The sequence below is a fragment of the Tyto alba genome, unplaced genomic scaffold, assembly GCF_018691265.1.
Source record: "Tyto alba isolate M040663 unplaced genomic scaffold, T.alba_DEE_v4.0 Super-Scaffold_22, whole genome shotgun sequence".
NCBI classification, from domain to species: Eukaryota; Metazoa; Chordata; class Aves; order Strigiformes; family Tytonidae; genus Tyto; species Tyto alba.
In genome coordinates, this window is record NW_024881296.1 from 17,460,667 (window position 1) to 17,480,680 (window position 20,014).

The following is a 20,014-nucleotide window of genomic DNA, read 5'->3' on the forward strand; positions in this document are numbered from 1 at the left end:
CTCCTCTGTACCTCAAAAATATAAAGTTCATCAAGAGTGTAAATACCTGCAGCGCCACAATGAAATTCTGGGAGAGTTGTAACTGCCTCCTTAAAGTTATAATCACTTCTTTACCCAAACTTTAAATATCACAATGCTTTTCCATAAGATCTGCAAGACTTCACGGGAATTCAAGGACAAAATCAGAGGGAGGCATCTGTAAAGCTTTTAAATTTCTTGAGTAAAACCATGTACTTATATTTGTCAGGAAACAATGGTTTCACAAAAACAATCATGAAAATCTTAAAAATACTTTTACTGGTATTTCTAGAATTTAAAAATTACTTTGCAATCAAAATTCTGTAACAACAGCAGCAAAGCTCCAGAACAAATACCAGTAACTTCTGCCTTACCAAGGTACAAACCTGTAACAGGACTGTGAGGTTTTCCAATAACATGGCCAATGCACTCATTCATCAGAGCTTGTAAACTCTAGAAAAGACAAACAGAAAAAATTGTGATGTTTTATGTTACAATACTTGATAGTCATGCGATAAAGCTCACAGTAATTAAATGACACTGGTTAAATATATAATCTGTCAAGTAAGCACCCCTACATTCTATCAATTATATTAAACTTTTGGATCCACACTAAGGTTCTGACTTTGTTGATAGTTTTTTTAAACTAGAAAGTCTTTGTCTTGTCTTGCCAAAATTACATAACCATAAAAACCAAACAGTGGTATATCGTAGAGAACATTTCATAATATAAAGCTAGTGGAACATTAAAATATCCACAGTTAATAAAATTAAAAATGAATCTTGCTGGAAAAAGCTGTAACCACCTCCTCTGCCCTCCCTCGCCCCCCTTCCAAGAAGAAACACCCAAGGAAACTGGTTGAGAGTATGATGGCCTCAATCACAAAATGCAAGTTTGTAAAACAACAAATATGAAGCACTGCATGTTACAAATAATCCACTTTCCTTATTTACCCATGACCTTAGCAAAACTTTCATGAAAGGTTGCTTAATAGTTAAACCACTGAACTGGGGCTCAGGCAATCTGAGCTTAATTACTAGGTATACTATTCACTGTGTATGTATTCAATGTGCATGTAACATTGGTCAAGTTATTAAGTCTTCCTGCTGTTCCATTTACTTGTCATAACACCAGGGATAAAATATGTCTTCACAATAAAGAACTAAAATGTTCTTTGGCATAGCTGCTATGAAGGCTGCTTCTATATACCAATCATTCAGTATATACCAGCAATTGAGACCAGTCAAAATTTCTCCCAGAAATTCAAAAACTTATTAAAGACCAGGAACCTGAAGCTAGACTAACAAAAAAATAATTATCAAATTAAAAGAAAAAAAAAATAAGAAAGGGGTTAGCCTGGGATTGGCATATTTTACCAACCCAGACTGAGCTAGAATCTCAGCTTTAAATCTAGAGCTTTAAATCTAGACTGTCATTCATTCTTTGACATCAGGTATTATCTAAATAAAAGATTAGGACTGACATAGGCATTTCTAGGCAAAATGATGTGACCTGTGTTATACAGGAGACAGATTAATCAAAGTGGCTTCAAGTGATGCTCTCCAAAACTTAAATCCAGTTTAAGAAAGCAAAAGGTCAGAAATGCAGTTAAGGTCTTGGGTTCCCCCCTTTCTCTCCCACTTATTCAAAGTCTGGTTTAGAAACTGTCAAAGCAAATAAACTTGAGGGGCTACTTCCTAAAGCTGCAGTATCGTGTATTTCAAATACAAGCTTAGCTCCGTCATTTAGGCAGACAACCCTTTCCCAGCAACACACACGTGGGACTTAAACATAACTTACTTGAGAGGTCTTGATAAAAATACATGTGAAAAAAGACTAAACTATATTGATTCTGTATTATGCAAGATAAATGTGGTTGGCACTTCAAAACACATTTTGAAATTAATAAAAATCAGAGGTGCTGACACTCACATTTTGCTATTTTGTGGCAACTGTGCTTTCACTTCTCTGTAGGACTGTACCAAGATCAGAGAAATAAATTCTCAGAATTTTATTTCCACAGGAAAAGGAGGATGGGCAGAGCACACAAAAAAGCCAGTTTTAGTCTAGTCATTTTTTCACAGTAAAAACAAAAGAAAGATGCTTTAAAGTCTGTTTCAGGTTGGCACAATTTGAAGAAATACCTTTAAACAACTGTGATTTTGTATTCATATCATAAATGAACTCTGGATGCTTACTAAGACTCAGAAACTTATATTCAAAAATTTATTATGACAACTATAAATTGTAAATCTGTAGAAAAGCTGCTGTCAACTTTTCCAATAGACCAAGGGAGACAGCCTCCCAAGACAGCCTCCAAGACTTATCAGCACTTTGAAAACATTAATGCCAATGGTCACAAACATACTCTATTGAGTACTCTGTTCAGAATCTTTACAAACTGAAGCAGTATCAACATCAACAGTTATATATAACAGCAATTGTTTGAGAACAGTATCTGTATTCAGAAACTGTTTTATAAATAATATCCCTGAAAACATACTGATAGCTTCACAAGCATTTAGAAATAAACAACAAACAGAATAACGTATTCCATACCAAGAAGTCATCTTCTGGGAGAGCTGAGATAAATGCTGGCTCAATGGCTTGAAGAAAATCAAAACCTTGAGTTGCCCACCTATCTCAAAGAAAAAGAAAAGACAGCAAATTAATTGCTCTTTGGCTAAAGCCATCATAAGAGTTTCAACAACATCCAAGAACAGTAAACCGCAGTTAATCATTTTTCCTCTGGAAAATATGATGAAGTCTTTGTAAGAAAATGGATTAACATACAAGAGGTAAAATATTTCACTTATATTAATACATTTGCCCCGTTACATTCAGATAAAGCCTGATTTTGGCAAGGACACTGCCAAATAAAATGAGCAGGCCATGCTATATATCTCAACCCATATATGTGCTATATTCAGGAACAGTATCATCAATTTATTCATAATATGTTTCAGAGCAACAAGCCAAACGATTATGCTCCCTGCCTAAGTTATCCTTTCTGAAACAAGGTCGAAAGAGTACTAATGATTTCATGACTATCTGATCAGCAGTAACTGGGCATCAGTTGTTTCAGGGACCAGATCAGTGAAGTAAAACAACTTGGCTAGAGCAAGTTGTTCCTTCAGCCACCTGCTCTCCCTGCGCTGCCTCCTAGCAGGTCGAAAAGATCTACTAGAATTAGCAGCTGCAACCTACAAAATGCAAGTAGAATCATGGGATATCCAGAGGTGGAAGAGACTCACAAGGATCATAGCAGTTCAACTCCTCACTCCACATAGGGCAACCTAAAAGTTAAATCATATATCTAAGAGCATTGCTCACATGTTTTTGAACAGGCCTGGGGCCATGACCAACTTCCCTGGGGAGATTGTTCCAGCACTTGACCACTCTCTTAGTAAAGACCTTTTTCCTAATATCCAATTTGAACTTTCCCTAACACAGCTTTAAGCCATTCCCTCATGTCCTGTCACCAGACACCTGAGAGATCAGTTGCTCCCTCTCTACTTCTCCTCATGAGGAAGTTGTAGACAGCAATGAGGTCACTGCTCAGTCTCCTCGAAGCTGAACAAACCTAGTATCCTCATCCACTCCTCATTAAGTCTTGCCCTCTAGTCCTTTCACTACCTTTGTCACCCTTCTTTAGACACATTGTAGTATTTTTACATTGTTATATTCTTATATTGTGGAGCCCAAAAGTGCTTATAGTACTCAAGGTGAGGTTGAACAAATGCTAATTATGGCAAGGCAATCACTTCTTTCAACTAGTTAGCTATACTGTGCCCAATACACCCCAGGATACAGTTGGCCGTTTTTGCCACCAGGGCACAGTGTTGACTCACATAGAGCTTAACATCAACCAGAACCCTGAGATCCCTTTCTGCAGGTCTGCATCCCAAACTCTTGGCCCCTGATCTATATGTATATCCAGGATTACACTGTCCCAGGTACAAAATCTGGCATTTGTCCTTGCTAAATTTTGTTAGGTTGGTGACTGGCCAGCACTCAATCTATCACATTCTCTCTGTAAGGCCTTTGTACCCTCAAGGGAATCAATGGCTCCTCCTAATTTAGTATCATTGACAAACTTACTTAGTATGTACTCAACTCCTGTGTCCAGATCATTGATAAAAACATTGAAGAGAACTGGCCCTAAAACTGAACCCTGGGGAACACCCTAGTGACTGGCCATCACCCAGATGTTACCCCATTTATTCCAACTCTTTGAACAGAACCCTTCAGCCAATTGTTCACCATCATATTGTGCATATATCTAGCTGTATGCTGGACATTTTGTCCATAAGGATATTGTGAGAGAAAGTATAAAAAGCTTCACTAAAATAATATTAAAAAAAAAAAAACACAACAAACTCAAAAAACAAACACATCCGCTGCCTTCCCTTTATCCACTAAGTGGGTAACCTTGTCATAAAAAGATATTTAGCTAGTAAGGCATGGCTTGCCCTCCATGAACCCATGCTGACTTTGATCAGTAACTACATTGTCTCTGAAATGTTTTTTCAATCACTCTCAAAATAATCTTCCCTATAATTTTACCAGGAACTGAAGTAAGACTGACAGGCCTATAATACCAGGGTGTTCTTTCTTGCCCTTCTTGAAAATTGGAGTAATGTTTGCTAGCTTCCAGTCAAGGGGGACCTCTCCAAATGCCCAAGACCACTGATAAATAATAAAGAGGTCTCTAATAGTAACATCAGCCAACTTCTTCAGTACTTTGAAATTAATTCCACCAGGGCCCACAGACTTGCATGCATTCCACTGCAGCTGCAAAGCTAATACAAGTTGAAAGTCAACCAGGAGTTTATCACTCCCCTAGCCATGCTCCTCCTACTCAGGGCTCCAAGGGTCCCAGGGTCCATCATTTGTGTTAAAGACAGAGGCAAAGGCAGCACTAAATGTCTCTGCTTTATCTTCAACCCTATTTATGAGGTGACCAATCTCACTGAGTAACGGACCAATGTCATCTTAAGTCTTCCTTTTGCTGTTAACACACTTAGAGTATTTTTTTGGTTTGGTTTTGGTTTGGCTTTTTGTTGGTGTTTTTGTTGCTGTTGCTGTTATTGTTTTCTGTGAAGTTGTTTTTGTTTTTGCTTTTTCCCTCATTTTTTTTTAAGATCAGCACTCCAAGCCCACTAGCCTATCCACACACGGTTCAGCCTATCCACTCTTTCCTCCTCTTCTTCTAGCAAGCAAAACAAACCTCCTCTAGGACAGACTATCAGTTCTATACTCTAAGGAAACAAAACAACTGTCACTAATGTGTGATCTGTGCTAACACAGATCAATATAAGGCACCTGTTTTAATGCAAAAGAATTTTTCTAAATTTCTGATATACCAGCTGCAAAATGTTGCAAAACCACCTAATTAAAGAAAGTAATGGTATCATCCTACTTGGGCCAGTTCCCAGTTCTTCTGTTTACATCCTGAAAGTGATGTAACTTTGTAACATTTTTCATCAGTGCCTAGCAGTAGGGTTTCATAGCACCAACTGCAAGTACAATTTGAGAGACCTCTGGGCACAATATTGTCAACAGTCAGAAAGTACTTAGGACTACAACAAAAAAACATCCACAAATGCATCCATTACTGCAATTCTAAAACTGAAGAATTTTCACTGACTGGAAACACTTCCTCATCTGTGGGCCATACTTGAGATGCTTTCAGAAAGGACCAATAGAAGGTCTTCTATAGGACACAAAAGTTTCTGTACATACATCATTTCAGCAACTGGCACAAAACAATACTGCGTTCTTTGCAGAAAACACAGAGAATGACTGTTGCATATTCTGCAATCTTTACTGAATCCTGATCATGTAGCACTTCTGCTCCAACTTAATGACCCTTAGCTAAAGCCTTTTAATTATCTGGGTCCAACAACCTCCACTTTTTCTTCCCGTCTTCTGTCAGCTAACATGAGGCAAAATGTTCTACAAAATCTTCTGCTAAGCAGTGCGAGTGTTCATTTGGCTTTATGCATTTCCTATTCAAATTACTTTCAAAATTTAAGAGCCAGAAGCAGCAATAGTTCAGAAGTAGTACTTCTAAACAATAAAGCATTATTCACAGTGTGAAAAGTCCTGCATGGTACCTAAACATAAACTACTGTGGCAGTAACAAGTTGGCTGTTACCTGGGTCGAGTGCCTCGGCCACTCTCACATTTTGTTAGCACATAGTTCATCCATTTTCTGGCAAAGCTGATATATTTGTCTCCGATTTTCTGCCTGAATTCTCCAGACATCAGACGAACAACTTCTTTATGGTACTAAAAGAAACTAAAGATTACTTTTCACGTATTAATAAGAACAACAAAAATACCACTTGCAGTATCTGCTAGAATATTTGCAGGCTAACAAAACTCAACAGTACGGTAACCGTCATGTCCCATCCTTAGACAAAATTATTTTATGCAAGCAGTTGCATATGTATAGAAAAAAATGATAAAGTATATGGTACAAAATGTGTTCTAGTGAGAGGCAGCACTTGATCCATACTGCACTCCTGTGTGTGTATGTCCTGGTTCGGGCTGGAATAGAGTTCCTGTTCGTTTTAGTAGCTGGAGGAGTGCTGCAGCCCCCTGAGACCCCAGGGGCTCCCCAGGGCCCAGTGCCCTCACCTGTGTGCGGGGGCAGGGGGAGCACAGCTGGAGGGCTGGGCCCCGATTGGCCGATAGTCTGTGTCATGTGACATTGCGCTCACTATATAAAGGCAGGAGAGGGCCAGGAGGGGCTCTCACTTCCGGGGGTGTGGCTGTGGTGTGCTTGTGTTTGGGATCCCTGGCTGGGAGCAGGCGGGTGGTGAGCAGCTGTATTGTACATTACCTGCTGATACTGCTGTCAGGGTATTATTCTGTTACTATTATTAAACTGTTTTTATCTCAACCCGTGAGTCTCCCTTTGCCCCTCCAATTCCCTCCCCATTCCCGAGTGGGGGGAGGGTGGGTGAGCAGCTGCAGGGCGTTTAGCTGCTGAGTAGGCTCAAATCACAGCAGTGTATGGGCATGTGTTGATGTCTAACAGTCTACACATCATTTAAGAAACATCCTACATAAATGCTCAGTTCTGTAATCAGAGATTGAACTGCAAAGTAGTGTTTATTTTTAGTTATATTACAGGTAACACTAGGGAATAAAGGAGTTATATATGTACATTTTAAAAATTAAGCAGGAATACCAACTGCTTTTTAGAAGACTATCCTTAGAAGTATGTTAGGGTATGATACAATCTTAAAAAAATTTACAAAGGAATCAAATAGTGAAACAGTATACTGTTAGCATCTGAACATGATGTTTCCTCATCAGCACTGTCAGGAAGGCACTCAAAAGTTATATGCGCTGCATTAAAGAGCCAAAAGAACCACCACAAACTTTGAAATAATGGTTTATATTACAGTATCATGCTATTCTAAGATGAAAAACTATGAGAAGCCAAGTTACACAATGACATTCAATATCAAAAGATATTTCTGATTTCATCTAAAATGCTGCCAAGTAGCAGATCCTACAAGACTACACCTGAAATCATCAATTTATTAAAGTTTTTTTGGAGTTCCAGGCGTTGGTAACTGGAGTCTGAATTTAATAGATCTGTTCTTTTTCAGCCATTTGCACATAAGATTTCTGTGGCAACACATATTTTTTACAATCATCTGCTAGAATTCTTCATATTTTCAGAGTTGTAGTTACCTTATTTGTACCAACGCAAAACCAGAAATTTCAATTTGTTCTGACCAAAACTATAAGACAAATGTGTCATTAAGTTTCTGCTTCCTTACCTCAAACCCAAAATTATAACCCTGAATCATGGCTTCCCGGTAGTATTGCTGCAAAGTAGCAGATTCAGATTCATCAACTTCAGCATCAAATTCAGATGTGAACATGTGATCAACTCTATCAATGGCACTGCTTATCTTATTGCATAGCTGTAATGCATCACTCTGAGTAACAACAACAAAAAGGGATCAGGGGCATCAAATTACTATTTATATTATACAGTTGACAAGACTAAGGCAAACATGAATCTAACAATTACATTATTTTAAATGGAATTGTACTTTAATGCCATCAGAATTCATTCAGTCTTGGAAAAACAAACGCTTTCCAGCAGTTGCACTAAGCAAGTCTTATAATTAACTGAAGCATTATAATTACGTTTGTTCGCTTGAGTGAGATTAACTTTAAAAACAAAGACAACAAAGGGGGGGAGGGAGTAGGAACAGAACAAAACCCACACAAACAAAAACGCCCAACCAAAACCTGACAGACAAGAAAAGAGAAAATTAGTTTTACTATCTATAACATGACCAAGCCTTTGATTGTATTTTCACCTTGGTGTGTGGACACAGCTTCTCCTGAACTTAGGAGGAAATGTAGGGCCATGATGTTGCAACTTCAACCGAACAAAATTTTGCTCTTCTGGATCCTCCAAAAAAACCAAGCAAACAAAAAAAAAACCCAACAAAAAAGAAACACCTTCATCCAACACCACAACAAAAAACACCCACACCAAAAACAAGAGCAAAAAAACAGACCTACCCACTTTTACATCACAAAGCAGCCATCTTCTCCAAATATGGGAAAAAAAAAAGTTGTGTCTTGCAGATGATGGATTTTGATGGAATTTATTTTTATGAAATCGAACATGTTCTTTCAATTCAGTAGTGGTCTCATACAAAGTATTCTGTTGCTATTAGTATTTCTATTGCATTATGGACTTGTTTCTCACCCAGTGCAAAAATTACAACAATATTGCTCAAAAATACACTACCAAATCCTTTGCAAAAAGAGAATTAAAACTGTACTGAAAGTAAAGTCCACAGAGGTTGCATAAATTACAGTTGCAGAATATACCATTAGCATTGCAATCAAGCCTCCTTACACATTTTTACTTATCAATGAGCAAAGCACCATCAATTTTGACTGGGAATCTCAAAAACTGCTTACCTTTAGCTGTTGCAGAGCTTTGGCGATGATTGGTTGGCTGGATGTCTGTTCCTGGTGGAGAGATATGAGCCCTTCAATAGACTGCTGGAAAGCTTTTCTCTGACTCACAAGGTGGGCAGATTGAATGACTACAAGGAGGAGGTTATCAACCTAGGAATACAAGATACCACTAGTTCTTATAAACAAAATCCTCTCTATAAAAACATGTCCCATATCAGCAAATTCCAACTGGCTATTTTTTTTAATTCTAAAATACGAAAGACCTCACTTGTCGCTATTCATGAAAGTATTTAATTCATATAGAAAAGCTTGATGCTGGCAACTGGACTTGATAAACCCTCATCTTATGATCAGAGCTCTATTAGGGCCAACACCACAGCAAGTTTTTAAGGAGAATATACTCCTATTCACTTCTGGAAAGGTTTGGGAAACACTGTATTAAAATTTTCTTCAGAATAGTTATTCACAGAAAGGCAGCATCTAAGCAAAATAATTATATTTTCTCAAAGCAGATGGAGGTAACAACCTTCACATAAATAAGCAGGTTTTATCCAAATAATGTAATATACTTCAGGACAAAAATCTACTATTGAACAGGGATAGCCATAGATTTCCCACACAGCATTTGCTCAAATTTTGAAAACTATTAAAATGTAAGACTATGTTTTTAAAATGAGAGCTCTGATATTGCAGAAGTCTAGAAAAGTGTACATTCACAGATGGTGTTGCCTTTGCTGTGGCACTATGAGTCACATACTAAGCTCTGTATGTCAAATTACAGACAACGCATCTGCAACAAGTTACTCACAAAATAAGACCTACTTCATCCCAATTTTCAATACCTCACCCACAAAGATTATTTTAATGCTCAAAATTCTTTAAATGTTGATGGGATTCTTCTACGCTATGAGTATTTTTTAAATAACGCCTTACATTTTTCTAGTTTGCAATCATGTTTTTTTAAAAACACGGGATACAATCTTTCTGAAGAACTTTTTACTTCCTAACCTTTCAATATGAAACAGTGTTATACAAATACACATATAAACACATATACAAACACACAGTGGTTTATTTGCACTTACATATGTCAGATAGAATACCACTTGCAAACCAAATTCCATCTTTTGCTGTTTTCATTTTCTGAATGAAATGCTAACTTTGATAGAAAGCCAATGAAGTTCTAAGCACTTAATCAAAGGCTTTTTTTTTTTTTTTTTTTTTATTGTTCAGTCTGGACAACAGACAAACAAGAAGTAACATAGTTGCCCATTAAAAACGGTAGTATGTACAGGAATGACTTTTTCAACTGTCTAATTGCTAAAACCCTCTGAATGCTAGATGCCAGGCACAGTGGCATGTAAAGTCACTCTGTTCGTGGACAGTTGAGCCCATTTATGATAGGAATCCAAGGAACTGCATGACATACCAAAAGGAAAATTCACTTAGGTTAACATAAGGATATGAGAACAGGAGGGGCAAGGAGCTGCAGCTGGCTCAGTTGCTAGAGAGTAGCAGAACTGCTGGCAGGGAACCCTTGTTGGCTTGGGACGTAGGAAAGTATATCTGGAAAGATTTATTCCTGCAGAACTGCTGCACATTCAGTAGCTTCCACAGAAATTTAAATGTCACAATTCATCCAAGATCAAAAGTAACTGGTTTCATGCCTCAGTGTGTAGAAAGTACACAACTGCCATACGTTCTTGGAGACTGGTGACTTCTTAGTAGAATGTACTATTTTCATGTCCTATCCACACTTCTGATATTGAAAACACAACTAGATATTGAAACTATCTCTTTATTATAAAAGTCAAACCCTGAAAAATGCACACTGTAGAGATTAATCTTTCTAAGAAACGCTAAAATCCATTTAATTTAATTCTTGCATTAACACAACTAAGAATCAACCCTATCCTTGAATTTAACTTTTTATTACCTATAAAAGGACACATGCCTCATTTCAATTACTGTGGTTAATCTGAAAGGATAAGCATTCATAGAAGTGTGGAGATCACATAAACATGGAAAAAAAAAAAAATCAAAACAATAAAAAACCACACACACAACAAAACCCACCTGCATGGTGCGCAGTGTATCAACAGTCTCTACGTGTGGCACTACTTTGACCGGCTGACCCTCCCATGCACTCCAGCTGTCATCTAATTCATGGTCTTTATCACTGTGTTTGGTCATTAGTAAATAGGCCTCATATGCAACCTCATCTGAATCCTTTGAACAATCCTTTCCAGCAGCTGCATTGAGGAGCTGCAAAATCACAGATTTTTCCCCTGCAATACTATTTGGTACAAATACTTGTAAACTCTCGAGTCCAGGGATTTGTACCTATAGGAAAAAAAAAAAAATTATACTAAATGAGTGAATCTCACCATCTTGTATGATACATAAAATATATGTATGTCATCTCATTTAAGCAACAGGGAGAGTTTTCATCTTAAACAGCTGTACAATATACATAGTAAAACAATAGGTTCAGTCATTTTTACACTAAAAGTCAAAATTCATTGTAAGAAACCATTTGTCTTTAAATCTGCTAGATCACTAACTTTCAGTGACATCTTTCCTTGAACCTTCAATAGATCCTTCTATACATTCTTCTAAAGGAATCTTGTTATAAAAAGTTCCAGTTCACATACATACTATGTATGTGTAAATGTATGCATAAAATATATACAGACATATTTTAAAAAGTAAATTAGTCAACCCTAATTTAATACTTACGAAGCACACATTTTTAAGACTGGAATATTAAAAGAATAAGAATTCCTTCAAGATCTCTAAGAATCCACACAACATTTCTCAATTTCTACAAAAGATTAGAGTAAGCAAAAATATGGCTAAAAAAGTATCAGTTATTCTTTTACTATTCATGAAAGAGAGATTAAGTCCAACAAGACTCTTTAAATAAATGTTCTCTTTTAATAAAATACTTATACTACTTTAAAACTATTTCTGCATTATATCTGTCACATTGGTAACAATACTTTAACCAAGTCAGACATCAGAATCAGACTGTGAAAACAGTAAAAAAGTTGATACCTGTGATTTGACATGAGGTAACTGACTTACAATGAAGTTTAATTCTCTCTTTTCAGAGTTTGACGCCAGCAAGTTAAGACAAAACACTAGTCTCAACATTTTTACCATTAGCCAGCCATGTTTTATAATTAAAAACATTACAATCCATAGGTCAATGTAAAAATTAAATGGTTGTTACTGAAAAGTAAAATAGTTTCTCAAAACTAATGAGCATCTGACTGAAATGGCTGTTAAAAATTTAAACTGCCTACATGATGTTAGAGGGCCAAGATATGACGTGTTGATCACCAAAACGTGTGTCATTTTAAGTGGTGAAAAAAGGGGGAGAGAGAATAGATAAAGAGGGATAGATTATTTGAATCTCAAGATTTATCTAGATTATTTAACCTGTGTACTTACACAGATTTTTCAAACTCCAGATTAATTTTTTTCTTCAAAATGTGCATAAGAACAATGGTACTACCTTTAACTAAAAGGTCTACCAAATTTAATACTGTGTCTTAAAGCAGAGAAGAGTGGATACGTGGGGAAAAATATTTTTAAAAAGTAAACATATACTGACTTCTCTGACTATTCTCCCACTCTTAAACAATTCACAAACCAGGGTCCTGATGAGCCAGATGTTTTATCCATGTATTTCACAACGCTTTATGAACTTCTCTCCTATGCACTTGTCAGGCTCCCCTTGAACTGACTTATACTTTTAGCAAGGATTTTTATAAATTTAACAAGAATTTTGTAATGCAAAAGCTAGTAGATTGTTTCCCAACTGGGAATTATATAACAGAAGGACAAAAAAGAACAGTAGATCCAAAAATATTTAGTCCATTGAAGCAGCTGATATACTTAAATTCAAACTACAGTAGACTTGTTGACCTAGGCATTTTTAAGGAATAAAGTGCAAAACCATAAATGTGGGAATTTCTAGTGCAGTAAGTATCAGGCACCAAGAGTTTAACCTACTTTTGCTGTACAATAAATTTTTAGCAAGAGCGATTCTGGAACTGAACAGTCCCACATCCTTAGTACTCTCAAGGAAGCTCACTAGAGCAGACCTTCACCACAGTATTGTTGCTTTATAAAAGTATACAATACACAGGTCCACACAGTCTGAGAATTTCTACTTAAATATGTCCATTTACTGATGTATCTGTATACCTCAGACGTTGCTACTCCCCTCTCACAAATGATTATGTACTGTTGAAGCAAAAAGGCTTTTCTTAAGTCACAAAAAAAGTCTTTAGAAAGAGAGGAATTAGACATTGATTTCCCAAAACACAAACTAGCATTCTCACTCACACAAACACAGGTACAGAAAATAATTTGCCACAATTCAATACATGGTATTTTAAATGTTGAGATAGAGATGCCACATTAAGAAATTGAAAGTATGCAAATAAATATCCTTTGACATTTTTCTTAGCATCCCTACTGCACTTTCATACCTCTAAACTGAATTTACCTTCACATACTCTTTTGTTTTCAGAGCATTCAGAAGATCTCGCACAGGGCCTGACAATGCAAATTCTGCTGCTATTTCGAGGTCCTACAAGTAATGACAAAACAAAAGAATATGCTTTCAGACTAAATTTCTTTAAAGCATATAAATAAGATGAGACTCTACTGTTAACTTACCTTCCTCAGCATTTTAGCAAAACCAAGAGCTTTGGAGGCCCTTTCTCTAGCTTCATGAAACAGCTCTTTGAGTGCTCGGCTGGTCTCTATAACAGATCTCCTGAAAAATTGGTAAGAATGAAGTGACAACACTTTAATAAATCATACTGCATTTATATAGTTATTAAAAAATAATAATTATTTACATATATGTCAATAGAAAGAACACAGAAAAGATAAATATTTACAAGCAGCTTACTGATATAGATTGAACTTGTGCAGGTACATTTCTGATGAGGATATAAACACTGAATTTAAAGTATGTTATATAAGCAATCTCATATCCTGAACTAAAAAGAAGGTTACTAGGCTTCAAACAAACAAAATCATGGTTCATTACTTCTGCATACAGAAATATCTGTAATAAAGTCTATGGAGTATTGTATTTATGAAGTTTTCACTCTAAGAAATAAAATGCAGTATGTACCTGTCAGATTTATAGAAACACGAGTAAGTGTGTTTGTTTTTCTTAAGCCAAAGGACTTAATACCTGATTTCATCTGATGCAGTACTGTCATCGGCACTGGCCCAAAATTCATCACAACTGTCTTGTAGTCCAGAATCTAAAAATATTCCTGTAGATTTCAGCAGCATTCCTGCAATATCACTGTAGCAACAGAAATGGTGGAACTTCAGAGTCTTATTCAGGTAGAATGGCACCTTAAGCTTCTTCCTACTCTGTCCAATGCAAGAGAGCCACGTTGCCAAGTCCGCCTGTAGAAACAAGCAGCATCTTGGGGGCCCTCAGTTACTCTATGTGCACAGGGCTAGCAGGAATGGGGACTTTCCATAGAAGCAGTCATTCCTGTTATAGCTAGAGAAAGAGCATTCTGGACTTACTGCATCCTTTAGCTACAGTCATTGTAATAATCCATAAATTCACAAAGACTATCAGCTGCTCACTGAGGACTCAAGAAAACCAGTCTGGGAACCCAGAACAAGTTCTAACTTCAATATGTAACAGGTACAAATCAACACCACAAGCACAGTAATTAAATAAAACCTACCAGAATAGTTTTCCAGCTTGAGCTTCACCTCCTCTTATATAAGGAGTTATTTCTTTGGTGAAATTCCATTCTTCCTCCAACAGATTTTTTAAACTATGAGACGCTTGAGGTAACTGCTGTAGCATTTGGATCCAGCTCCGCATATAATCAAAGTAAACCTGTACATAGAAAGAGATAATTTAAACAGAAATTGTTACATAGTGTGTGAATAAGGACTATAACTTCTCAAATCAACAAACACAATATTATACTATTTGTAGAAAATATTTCTACAACATTTTTCATTTGCTATGACTGAAAACAAGTTACATGTTTCCACAGAGAAAGTGCAATTTAGGGCTTGGGAAGTAGAAAGTGCTACTGAAGTATTTAATATTATGTCTCCACAATAATTTTAGTTCAATAATCCATAACATCAAGCAACATCTCTCCTTAGAAATGGTTAAGACACTTATTGGCTGATCCGGTATTTATGGACCACACTGTAATAATGCCAAGATCGTAACATCATTTGGGTTGGAAGGGACCTTAAAAGATCATCTATCTCCAACCCCCCTGCCACGGGCAGGGACCCCTTCCCCCAGCCCAGGTTGCTCCCAGCCCCGTCCAGCCTGGCCTGGAACCCTTCCAGGGAGGGGGCAGCCACAGCTGCTCTGGGCACCCTGGGCCAGTGCCTCACCACCCTCACAATACAGAATTTCTTCCTTGTATCTAACCTTAACCTGTCAGTTTAAAACTGTTACCCCTCCCCTGACAGAGTCCCTCATCTTTCCTGCAGGCCCCCTTTAAGCACTGGAAGGCCGCGCTAAGGTCTCCCCGGAGCCTTCTCTTCTCCAGACTGAACAACCCCAACTCTCAGCCTGTCCTCACAAGGGAGGTGCTCCAGCCCCCTGATCATTTTTGTGGCACTCCTCTGGACTTGTTTAAGCAGGTCCACACTCTTCACATGTTGGGGACCCCATAGCTGAACACAGTACTGCAAGTAGGGTCTCACACTCACAAAAGCAGAGTAGATATGGAAAACCTTAAAACTCTACTCAGGGTTAGGTATGCACTGTGTTTTGAGTCTTGGGCTGTAGCCCCATTCTTGACTAATTCACCTTTCACTCTCAGACTAAATCCTCTTTCAGTACTCTTCTTACATACATTGCCTGCCTATACAAGGAGTCCAAAGGAAAAGAGTAAATTCCACCCCCTATCCCTCAGTAATCCTGTCTTAACTTTCTGATTTCATACAAGTTTTCCCTATCCCTATTTTCAGTCCAGGTAATCTCTTCAATTCTCTCTGCCCAGCTGTCCCAATCTTCCGACAGTCTTGACCACTCATCCAACCTTGCTCCCCTGCTCCTGGCACTACAGTAACCTGAAACTCTGAATAGGCACAAACGATGATTCTTTGAAGTCTGATATATTTATTCTGAAATATTTATGCTTACACAGTCTTGTTACCATCCCTTTCAAGATCTACAAAAAGCAAAACCCTTATAAAATTAAAACTGCAGTGGAAGTTCAAGCTCTTGCCTCAAAGTACAAAAACATTACAGCTACCTAAGAAAACAGGTAAGGAACTTCAAAATGGACAAGATGACCCATTTTCCTTTCATGTATCCAGATCTTCCACTTCTGCTGGAAGTTTCTAGAAATTTCAGATGGAGATGAAGGCAGGGATACAGCATAGGGAACTTTACATAAAACAGTGTCTTTTCACCATTGTAGGCAGAGAAAAGCATATAATAGGAAAACCCATGCCTCCTCAACAATTGGTGGTATCAACAGCTCTGCTGACAGAAGACTAATGATGAGGTTTTGAGGTGTATCTTGTTGGTGTTTTTTTTTCCCCTCAGAATAGCAAGGACAAAGCTCAAACAACTCACAAAAGAATAAAAATCAGTCACATCCAAGAGAACAGTAATTTAAACTAAATTTACTAGAGAATATTTCACTTAATATCTTTCAGAGGTCAAGTGTTTGTCTTGAAAATACTTCTTTGTGTTTAACTTACTGCAGTAATGAATAGACATTAAAAATAAGTTATAATTAATGGGTGAATGCAATTGTATTTATTTTTTTACTCAGTACTACAAGGTTATTAAAAGTTTAGTTTAAATGTATGGAATTTACAGTTCTGTATATGAACCATTTTATTGTAAATGCAGACAATTTACAAGTATACTGTACCACAGTTCAGTAAACAAAAATGAGTATTGCTAAAATCACTGCTAACATGGCAATGACTACTGTGTTACCTTTACAAGTACATTAAAACAATAAAATTACTTTAAATTAGAACAGCAACAAAAAAAATTAGCAAGACCTATACCCAACAGGGACAACTGATTTCTATTAGCAGCATTCGTATTAATACACTTACTAGAACTCCAAATATTTTCTCCTTTTTTAAGCTTACCATTAACATTTTATGCAGGTCCTCTTCGAAAGAATCAATGTTGCAATCAATCTTTTGCAAGTCATCTAACACCTCCCGTAACATAAACTGGTAATATTGCTTCATTAACAGGCCACCCTTCAGAACCTCTTTACACTCTCGCACTAGCTGCAAGAAAAAAACCCCAAAACTGCCATCAGTCAAGACATTACTCTTAAATTCCCCTGGGAATTGAAAGCTTCATTTGTCAGCCCAGTTTGTCTCAATGTTAGTTCATCACTATACAACTTCTACAGTTTTTAAAAACAAATACAGTTGGCTCTACATGTCTGCAGGACAGATGTGATTAGTTTTCCAGGATTATTCATTGGCCATCATGCCATTTGCCACATAACTGTAAACGGTGGCAGATATTTCAGACTTCATTCCCTGTACAGAGCCACAGCAAGCAACTTACTGGATAGTTAAAAAGTTCAAAGCGGACAAGAGGGCTCACAATCATCAATTCACCAGTTTAAATGCAATTAAGTCAGGAATAATACGCAATGCATTTGGCAGATGCTTAGAGATCCAAGAGAAATGTTTTACTACAGGAAATTCATTGTCAATGTATTGGGCAGGTGTCCACAACTCTAAAACCCATACCAACAGAAGTTTCTTTTGTTGCTTCCCTGGGCAAGGCTAATGTGATGAAAGTTACTCTTTTCAACAACAGAGGTGGTCACTTTTGGCCAAACAGCTGTCACCCCTTACTGAAAGCTTAGAGCTTTTATTTATTTGAGGAAACGTGCACAGACATAGGAGCACACAAAGAGCAAGAACAGTTTCAAACCTACACTAACAAACATCTTTCTTTCAGAAGTCCTTCCAGTGCTAAGTGTGTATTCTTCTGAAATTATTATCAGTCTCCAGGTCTGACAACTCCTGACCTTTTCTGAGGCAACAACTCTGAGAGGAAGAAAGGGCTTCATTTGCAAGGTCAGAGGGATCGGAATTGTTGGTTGGTTAATCTGCTTCTTAAAATCTTCTACAATGGCTATACTGGCAAAATAATATATCAATATAGTGGGCTCAATGTATGAGAAATTATAATGGCATGAAAGCAAAAATCATAAAATAATTAATATTTTTAATAAGCAATTATTAATACGACAAGAGTCTCTGAAAGCTTTTACAGGCCAGAACACATTATGCCATGCTCCCCCGCATGCAGGGGAAACAAGGGTAATATTGTGAACTCTGTAGCTTAAAACCTACTAAGTTAGGTGAAAAAAGAAAACAAAAAACTAATTTTTTTATAAGGCGGAAATCCAATAATTACATATTTATATCCATAACATGTCAGATTTAAAAGTGAGTGTGCATTCTTCACTCTCCACTCAATCACATCCAGTGTACTCTGTGTTAACCTATTGGGGTTTTTTGCCCTTGGATCCACAAAGAAAAACATAACTTGTTCAAATAAGTTAAAATTAGTATTTAACTATCTGTTATTCAGAGACAGATGGGATTTGGCAATATCACTTATTGATAAAGCTTTACTCTGTAGTATGGCGTATCTTATAGATATAAGCCAAGTTCACCTCTAAAACTTGCAAAAGTAACATTTCTCCATTCCAACATAAAATACTCTCAAAACGTCATTTAAAACAATTTTTTTTAAGTAATAACACTATACAGTGATGTGTAGTGCTACTGAATACCAGAATATAGGATTTACAAAAAACCCTGCAGTGCTAATTTAAGTGTCAACTTTTGGAACTGAAACTCACAAGGCAACAGGCAAACAAAAATATGGTCTATAATGAGCGCACTCAAGAATGTGCAGCTTAAACTGAAAATATTATCACTATTATTGGTTGGTTTGATGCGTGTTTTTTTGTTTAGGGAGTTTGTACAAAAAACTATTTTCTGCCAAGCAGGTGGGGCAGGTCACATAGCCTCCAGGGTACTCTGGTTTAGAGCAAGAAAGTTCGTATTAAGTTTTCTGGGGGTTTTGGTGGTTTGTGTGTGTGTGTGTGTCCCCTCCATTTCCTTGATTTATAAAATAAAAATCTGCCACCAAACGTTCATATTTTTCCAGTAATTTCCAAAATTTACGTCACACCTATGCTAAGTGACCTATAACTACACCCAATACACAAAACCTGATTAAGCAGAACACAGTAACTAGTCAGTACCTTGTGGCCCTGCTCCAAGTGGTCAGTTACTTATCAGAAACCCAGTAAGTGTGACTTTTCACTTTTCAGTTTGGTCAAACTACCTTAGAGTTAATGCATGCACCGTGTCAATGACAGACCATAAGAATTCTGCACAAAATGTTGATGGCTGACATAAGGACTGTTGACCCCAAAGTTCCAGGAGATACCACGTGCCATTAAGATCATCTAGACAGAGTGCTGATCATCAGATACCGTTTTCCTCATTCAAACACACATCCTTTAGCTGAGTTCTTCTTTAATCATTAAAACATGTGTTCAAATACCACCTGGTTAACAGGTGTGTGGATAACAGAATTGGTAATTAAGAAACCAGCACCTGCATCAACATACAATATGCTATTGTGCTTCTAGTTATAGACTTCAGCAGGTGTTGATGAAGAAGAAATTACGTATTTGTAAACTGCATTTCTCTATTACAGTATCCTAGAATCTGAAACTAAAAATCTTCTAGCAGTACTGACCTACTTTCTCTACTGATTATTGTAAGGAAGACGCTTTTATGAAATTACGGTATCATCTACTACCTTTTTTGAAGATACAAAATGGTATGAAAGACCCAGAAAGATCTGATAGTTATTCTGCAGAAGACCATGGTGCTGCTAGACACTCAACACGAGTTATAACGGACAATCAGTGTCTAAGTTAACCTCCTAACAGAAATAACCTATGTGCACATGCA

At 37.1% G+C, this 20,014-nt stretch overlaps 1 protein-coding gene across 10 annotated transcripts in view; it reads right to left on the minus strand.

Annotated features, from left to right (window-relative positions):
- MAP3K4 (mitogen-activated protein kinase kinase kinase 4) overlaps window positions 1–20,014 on the minus strand; it is a 94,679-nt gene that overhangs the window by 22,702 nt on the left and 51,963 nt on the right. For 7 of the 10 annotated variants that reach the window (XR_006165577.1, XR_006165576.1, XM_033011601.2 and 4 more), the window contains exons 5-15: window positions 17,135–17,281; window positions 14,728–14,885; window positions 14,211–14,327; window positions 13,682–13,781; window positions 13,509–13,592; window positions 11,066–11,332; window positions 8,990–9,139; window positions 7,822–7,983; window positions 6,180–6,313; window positions 2,579–2,657; window positions 393–471 (exon numbers count right to left, since the gene is read on the minus strand). Coding sequence is in view for 8 of the 10 variants with exons in the window: in XM_033011601.2 (XP_032867492.2) it covers window positions 393–471; window positions 2,579–2,657; window positions 6,180–6,313; window positions 7,822–7,983; window positions 8,990–9,139; window positions 11,066–11,332; window positions 13,509–13,592; window positions 13,682–13,781; window positions 14,211–14,327; window positions 14,728–14,885; window positions 17,135–17,281 (1,477 nt within the window). In the remaining 2 variants the exon portion in view is untranslated. The remainder of the gene's footprint in view (window positions 1–392; window positions 472–2,578; window positions 2,658–6,179; window positions 6,314–7,821; window positions 7,984–8,989; window positions 9,140–11,065; window positions 11,333–13,508; window positions 13,593–13,681; window positions 13,782–14,210; window positions 14,328–14,727; window positions 14,886–17,134; window positions 17,282–20,014) is intronic. The other 3 variants (XM_033011600.2, XM_033011605.2, XM_033011602.2) reach the window with 2 other exon arrangements.